This window comes from Cynara cardunculus (genome assembly GCF_001531365.2).
Source record: "Cynara cardunculus var. scolymus isolate 2C chromosome LG 16, CcrdV1, whole genome shotgun sequence".
Taxonomy (NCBI): domain Eukaryota; kingdom Viridiplantae; phylum Streptophyta; class Magnoliopsida; order Asterales; family Asteraceae; genus Cynara; species Cynara cardunculus.
The window spans coordinates 7,473,855-7,481,855 of NC_037543.1; the positions used below are offsets into that span (position 1 = coordinate 7,473,855).

The 8,001-nt window shown below is 36.3% G+C and overlaps 1 protein-coding gene across 4 annotated transcripts; it reads right to left on the reverse strand.

The window, feature by feature from the left end:
- Positions 1–430: 430 nt before the first annotated feature.
- On the reverse strand, positions 431–7,432 carry LOC112529303. 4 transcript variants are annotated; one of them, XM_025140523.1, is made up of 4 exons: positions 7,274–7,432; positions 3,931–4,921; positions 2,583–2,619; positions 431–742 (listed from the first exon to the last, which is right to left on the reverse strand). In XM_025140523.1, exons 2-3 carry the CDS (start codon positions 4,782–4,784, stop codon positions 2,583–2,585), a joined length of 891 nt encoding a protein of 296 aa, XP_024996291.1. In that variant the 5' UTR covers positions 4,785–4,921; positions 7,274–7,432; the 3' UTR covers positions 431–742. The 4 variants fall into 4 exon arrangements, with proteins under 4 accessions (XP_024996291.1, XP_024996290.1, XP_024996293.1 ...); XM_025140522.1 differs by having other exon boundaries at positions 3,931–5,008; positions 7,274–7,429; XM_025140525.1 differs by having other exon boundaries at positions 3,895–5,008; positions 7,274–7,429.
- Positions 7,433–8,001: the final 569 nt, after the last annotated feature.

Genomic DNA, 8,001 nt, shown 5'->3' on the forward strand with positions numbered 1-8,001 from the left:
AAGTTTCAAATTGTCATATACGAAGAAGTAATTTTCTATCACCGTATTGTTGAATAAAAAACAATAATACGAAAACCAACCAAACGAGCCCAGTATACCCCACGCCAAACAGGCCTTGTATATCCCACCCGAATGTGGGGATTGTGGGTTAGATGTACACAGACCCATCATCTACCACGAAGAGTAGAATGGTTGTTTCCATAAATAAGGATTCTGTGTCGGATAAACCAACCAAACGTGCCCAATATATCCCACCTGAATGTAGGGTCTGAAGGTGGGATGGACAAAGACATGTCAGCTACAATAAATAGTAGAGCAGTTGTTTCTGTAAACACAATTCAGTGTCGAATCCAGGTGCAAAGAAACTAGATATAGATGCAAGAGCACGAGCACAGGATCCACAATCGCATGCTACATGAAAAACATAAGATGCTAAAATCGTCCCATGTTTCATTTGTTTGGCATCAGAAGATAGAGAACAAAATACTTGATCAACCAATGTACAGGGTTCTGAAAATTTATTCAGACATCCAGGAGTGAATTTGAAAGAGTAACTTAAATGAAGTTAAGAACTAAATACCATGAACAGTCTGAGAAAATTAAACAAAATCGGGACAAGAGATCACATATTTGTTTCCTGAACGATTTTATAAGGCGACCAGGCTTTTCAATTCGAATCTTCATTTTCCAGCCGATGAACTTCCACAGGCACTTCCTTTCAGCTCAAGATTGACTTGGAAATCTAGCAAATTTCAAGAGAAAACTCAACTCCATACAAGAAATAGAGCTCTAAGTGATTTATCAAATAGATATAATGCAGTTACAATACATATCAAACCAAACAAGCCCAGCATATCCCACACAGAGGTAGGGTCTTATTTGGGGGCGGGGGCGGGGTGGAAGATTTATGCAGACCTTGCCTCTACCCCCAAGGGTAGAGAGGCTGTTTCTGAGACTCCCTTGCAAAAAAAAACAGTTACAATATTAGGTGAATACACCAAACCAAAACCAAACGTACCAAGTGAATCCCACTTGGTGTATGGGAAGGGTAAGATGTTTTTGTGAAGACCCTGGCAGGTGAAATGAAATAACATAACTTCGTTTTTTATTTCCTTCCTCTTTAATTATTCCCTAAATGTCTGGCTTTGGGGTTCCTCTCCATAGATCACACCCATTCAAGTCTCCTCGGGTCCACACGGATTTTCCTAGGACTAGTTGAGGTGCATGCAAGCGGCCTAGACACCCATCACCAATATATATATATATATATATATAGAAAGAGAGAGAGAGAGAGAGAGAGAGAGACACGAAGGATAGTGTGAAATAGGAGTTAAGGTGAGAAGCATAAGATGGGATATAGACCTTTGATCACTTTTAATCTCACCCCCACCCCATGAATTGCACTTATCATGGGAACTGATCCGGTGCATCTCGGTGCACCATATTAGTGTTGATCTTCAATTAGGATTGATCCAAAGATGGAAATTCCTTCTTACCCTTCTCACCATAATTTTATTCACCAGAATCCAACCCTATGTGTGTGTGTATATATATATAAGGGGGCAATCAGGGGAGAACTAAGTAATTTGGATAACCGTGAGATCCAATCTCAACCACAAATCAAAGGATAAATTAGAAAATTAATCATTTTGGTAATTTTGGCTTAAAATTTTGATTAAAGAGCATTTTAGGTATTCTACAAATCTCCTCTCCTCTCTGAAAACCTTGTTCCGGCAAACACCAAGTGAGCACAAGATACACAATGTGATACCTTAAAAACATCGCCACTGTTAAAAAAAATACATACAAATGATCCTCACTATGATACCAAAGATACGTACAATATGCACACTATGATACCCAAGATACGTACAATATGCACTGTGATACCATTATGTACACGTGATTCCCACTCTTGTACCCATTGTATACACGTTGATACTCACTATGATACATATTGTATACGTGTTCACAACACCCATATTGTGACACCCATTGTTTACAGCACCAAATGTTGATTTGGTAATACAAAATGAGAATATGGAAAGAGAGAGAGTTGTTAACTAATTTAATTAAATATAAAATGGGAATGTCAAATTACTAATTTACCTTTTTACTTTATTTTAAGAATTAACATTAATTATCTTAAATGATTGGCTCACATTGGATCTCATGATTATCACAAACTACGGAGTTCTCATTTGATTAGGCCCATATATATATATATATACATATTATTTCCTAAAAGAAGTACATGGTGCACCATCTCAGTGTTACAAGGGTTGGAAGGAAACTTCCATGAGCAGCCTTTCCCATGCAGTTTTGCAGAGAGATTGTTTACTTGACTCAAAACCTTTCACCTTTCAGTCGCAAGGAAGTGACTACATCAATCGCTCAAAAGCTTGTTGTTGGATATGGAACCTGGTTTGGTAAATCCCTTAGAAGCTTAGAGCATAAGCTTTTGAATGGTCTTATGGTGCATTGTTCTTAACACAGTGCAACTTGTATATCATTAGTATATGCAGATATTCGTTACCAATTAACAAGGGTGGCATGATGTATACAAATGGGATGTGGCGTACCTAATTATCGTAGAAGCGGGAAGGACGTCTTCGAGAACTGTTGCATAAAACAAGAATATAAAAGAATGAGGATGGTTATCAAAGCATATAAAAACAAACCAAAAAACTCGAGCCTAGTGTATCCAACCCGGAGGTGGGGTGCAAGAGGTAAGATGTACGCAGACATGACCTCTGCCCTAAAGAGTAGAGTGGTTATCAAAGCATATACACACACGCAGAGAATAGATGATGGCAAAAATATTACGCTACTACATATCAACTTCTAAACACCTCCATTTCATATGCTCAAGTAAATTTCCCTTCTAACTTTAATCTCCCAGAATAATCAAGATGAAGAAGTTTACTTCTCATCATTACTTGGTGGATGAGAAATGCAACTACATTCTTGTTATGCATAACCAAGGAAAAGCAAAAGAATTTAACACACAAAGAAGTTCACCCAATGAAGTCAAGCTTGCAGGAATTGGCAAATGAGTTTTCACTACATGAGGAAAATAGAAAAAATAAAGAAAAGTGATGTGATGTGCCTGATCCTAGAAAAAGTGTATCTATAGATCCCAAATACAAATATCATCCTCCTAGGATTGTAACTCAAACAGATAAATCCAGTTGTAGACCAATAAGAATAACTTTGATATTTATCTACCGGATTTTGATTCAGTGGGAGCTTTGCAAAAGACAACAACCGAAGAGAGGGGCATCCCAAACAAAGCCAGGGGATAACACATTAAGAAGGCGTGTAAACCATAAAGAGGGAGCCCGCATCACATCAACCAAAAAAGTGAATCGTTTCCTTTTAGGATGATAGAAAGGAAATAAGGCACTACTTAACCCTTATTCTATAACCTCATGTGTCCCTCACTATCCTTATAAGCACAAGCCACCTAATGCAAACGGTTCTGAGCATGGGAGTTGTTCATATAGATAGTTAACAATTATGCTTCAATCTTACGTGCCCACCCCAAGAGAGCTTAAAAACCTTACAGTGGAGTTACCAACAAAAGAAAAAAAAAAGATTTACCAAAGCAGGTCCTCAAAACGAGCAGACACATAGCATACTGAACACAAAGGTCAAATTAAATTCACAAGTCAAAAGGATGGTGGATTAGCAATGCTACAAGAAACACAAAAAACTTGATCATCTGCAAAAACAATAGCGCATCATGCAAAAATATCTAAACATTCAAGAAACATAAAAAAAGCTTGCTCATCCGCAAAAATAATAGTGCATCATCACGTGAAATACCTAAACGTTCAATAAACACGAGAAAAGCTTGCCCATTGGCGAAAACAATAGTGCTTCGTGAAATACCTAAACATTCAAGAAACACAAGAAAAGCTTGCCCACCTGCGATGACCTGTTCTACCCCTGGATATACTACTGCTAGTCACAAATTCGTCCTCAGCCTCATCAGCTCTATATTCCGCAAATTCCGTAGATACCACAGAACCTTCATCGGAATTGGAAGTATCATAACTTAGTCGACGACTTTCTCTCCTTGATTCAATGACTCTTGACCTTCTTCTGTTTCTAGAACTCCGAAAGTTATCAAATACTTGATACAAGATGCAAGAGGTCCACCAATTTCCATCATCACCAGGAAAGTCTTCAAATTCATCTCCAGAGTCGTTATCCCCATATTCTATAACATAGTCTCCCAGAACCACGCCATGTGGAACTTCTGAATGTATAGTGCTTAAAACATCAATGATCTCAGAGGATTGCTGGAAATTTTCCCAATCAAGCTGTCTTGCAGGATCAATTTTTGATGGGCATGCATGAGGGTGCTCCACCTTAGCATGTTTCCGGAGTTCCATATAGGTTCCAGTAAAAGTACATTGTTCGTCTTCACAACAACGTTTTTTCTCATCCAATCTAACCCGAGCCTCATTGACAACAACCCAACCAGTAACATCACCTCTACAAAGAGGGCATGACGACCTGCTAGTGGCCTCTGCAGTTGTTGTGACAGAGTTGGCAATGGATGTTGCCTCAGTAGTTAAATCAGACCCAGGCAACATCCCATTTGCAATTCGGAAGCGGTCCAAACAATTCGAGTGCAAATGATCGGTGTCACACACAAAAGGCCGACATCCTTTGTCATAAGATGAACATTGAAGAAGAACGCAATTATGTGGGAAGGACAGGCATATGGGACATATGACATCTTCCCATTTGGTATCAATCTGAAAACCCTCCATAAGAAGTTTAAGAGTAGCAGCTCTTCAACAGATGTTCTACGAAAATGTACGTATCAACATGAAGAATCCAAAAGCATGTGATGTTCAATTTCTCCTTCCTGGTTTGAAGGTTCTATTATTGGACGAGCTAACCGATCCTAACAGATGACAGAAAACCACAACCCATAAGGTGGAAAGTCAGCACCTAGAAAGCACTTGATCTTAAACAACAAAAGCAATTGTACCTGGTCAAGGAAGTATACAAACAATCAAGTCATAGTATTCAGAAACTAATGGCATCAACAACAAAAGATAAGCACAACAAATATTTCTTATAGGACAAGATTACTTGAACAAGAAATATGTTGAGTACTGCTTTTGTGTAAGTAACTAAATTGGTTAGCTTACAAAACTATTAAGCACAAGCAAGAGGTCCCATTGGGTAGTCCATGAACTATAGTATAACGACATTAATACTAAGAGGAACTTACAAGGTTTTATCAAATGAGCTGGTCACTGTGCTTTCATTCTTATTGATAACGTTTATTAATATTGTGAGCAATGTCACCAGCTCTGATTGGCAAACATCCAATCTGCAAATGGTCTTACATGGGCGGATATCTGCTTAGCACAACCTCACAATACTGACCTAGATACAAGGTAAAATAGTTGAGCTTTCAAAGTTGAAGGGTAAAACCCTTCCATAGTTGGTGATCACATCCGAAATACGAGTTGCTCCCTCATTTTTGATTCACTGTTTTAGTTGTCATGTCCCTTCAAACAAACAACCAAAAGAAGGGTACGTCATTTTCTTGTATAAATTTCTATCAGCTCATCTATGTCTGATTGTTCTTCCTTCAATAGACTCTATAGCATGTGATTCTTAGGGTTGAATGGGATTGATCAGACGTACAGATACCTGGGCAGTGGATGTCCTGTGGTATAAGCTCTCATCACTTGGTGTATGTATGCATGTTCTATTATTCTTAGGGTTTTTTTATTTCATTTAGTCAGATTTACGATCTGTGTAGCTATCTCCTGGTACACACAAAAGTACAGCACCTGTTTATTGAAATTGTAATGAATAATTTGAGTGCAGGTGAGATATGGTTTGGCTTGTTTTTAGGAAGGGGTTTACCTTTTGTCGTTTTACATTAGTGTTTCAAAGTTCCCAATACTTCAAAGTGAAAAAAGAGTTTGACATTTTGTTCTCTACTTCTCCCCTAATGTCCTTGTTTTATCATGTAACACCTTCTTTACTTTGGGTCTAGTCTTGTCTGCTAATTGCTTATTGCGCAGCTTTTCTTGGTGTTCCTAAGCTTGTTGTTTATGAACTTTTAGGATGATATACCCAAATAGAGTTTGATCACATGTATGTTGATGAAATATTTTGGTGTGGATTTAAATACTTTGATGACGTTTTTTTGTTAAGGTATTTTGTCTGCTTTGTTTAGTATATGTGTGTGTGTGTGTGTCTGTATATACATATTTACAGCAGTGCAAGTGTATATCACATCCATATTTTCATATCTTGGAATTATAGAACTCATGCCCAATACAAATCACAAACCCATTCTTTTGCTTCCTAGGTCACAAGTTGAATTTAGAAAAATTACAAAATGTTAAGATGGATGTACTGAAATACGACGATTGACATGATCATGAACTAGTGCAAATAAGGTTGGGGTGGCTTGGATCAAAAAAGTAAAAAGTAAAGCCATGTCTGACGGTCTTGATATGCCATTATCTTTACCATCTCTAGAGCAAACCTTTGGATACATTCGATAAAAAGAGTAGACTCGTTTTCAAAAGATTGCGTCAATGAAAAGGTATAGGGAGACTAAGGCTAACATAAAGGAAAATACTCAACAGGGATTGAAGGTATTTGTGCATATCTAAGAAATTAGCTTTAGATAGGAGAGTATGAGATGATGTGGTTCAAGTTTGGGAGCCTTCACTGATCCAACTTCCCAAATTTCTCATGGTGACCATATTTAGCCTATACCACTACTTCCATATTTGTTTGTTCCACAATTTAAATCTTGATTAGAAAAAAGTGGAGCAACTTTTACATAATACATATGGAAGCCTGCCCATTCCAACTCATGACCTTATCCATTTATTACTTTATAAAACCTAATAGTATCTCACATGTAATTGCCCCAAACTAATACAGCAGTTAGGTTCACTACAAACAGGTTCATTTCACGTCCTACATACACTCAAAACGAAACATAAATCATCCAGATTACCCAAAAATAGTGAAACAGCAAATGTTACAAAGCAACAACAACAAACAGAAATCATCGGTTGCCAAATGTCATGCCGATGTTATTTGGTCAATCAATTAGCAAAACATCATGTCATGAAATTGATCAAATTAAATTTATCAACCCTAAAAAGAACAAAAACCCATCACTACGAACGAAACATGAATCAAAAGAAGCAAAATCAAGAAAATAAAAAATTGATAAAGAAGAGGAAGGAGATAAGTAGCAGTTGAAACTAACCTTGATGATGAAGTAGGAAGCAGTGAAGTGTAGGATTTGGAGGGTTTACTGAAATGGGGGCAACAAAAGAATCGATCGGGGAGAAGACTTGGCAAGAGAAATGGCGAAGTCTGAGAAGATGACACGCTAACTGGGTTGCTTTTTCTCCTTGTTTAAAATATTAAAAGTCTCTCTCCGCTTGCCCTTTTACGAATATTATTTTCGTAACGGACTTGGAAAATGCGCACGTTATCAGCATCTCCAATTTATGTTATTATTATTATTTTCTTCTGAGTTTATGGGTAAATTTTAATTGATAAACTAAAATATTTTTGATTAATACTAATTGTTAATTAATATTAAATATAAGTTATTAATTATATTATTTTATGATTATAAATTATTCATTAATATCTATATTATATTATAAAACATTTGACAAAAACTCTTAAAAACTATTTTTTATGCATGAAGTATTGTGTATTAATACATACTAGAAGGATACTCGCACAATACAGCAAGATACATCTTGATTTTAATGTTTCGTTTTATATTTTGGGTCTATCAATATTATGATGCTATGTGGTTATGAGAAAAAAAAAATATTTTTATTTTTAAATGAAATATAAATGTGAAGATATCATAAAATTTTGAAAAAAATAAATGATATTAGTATTAAATTAACTATTTAAAAGTTCTCATTTTTATGTAATTTCTTTGATTCAATTTTTTATTATAATTTAATTAAA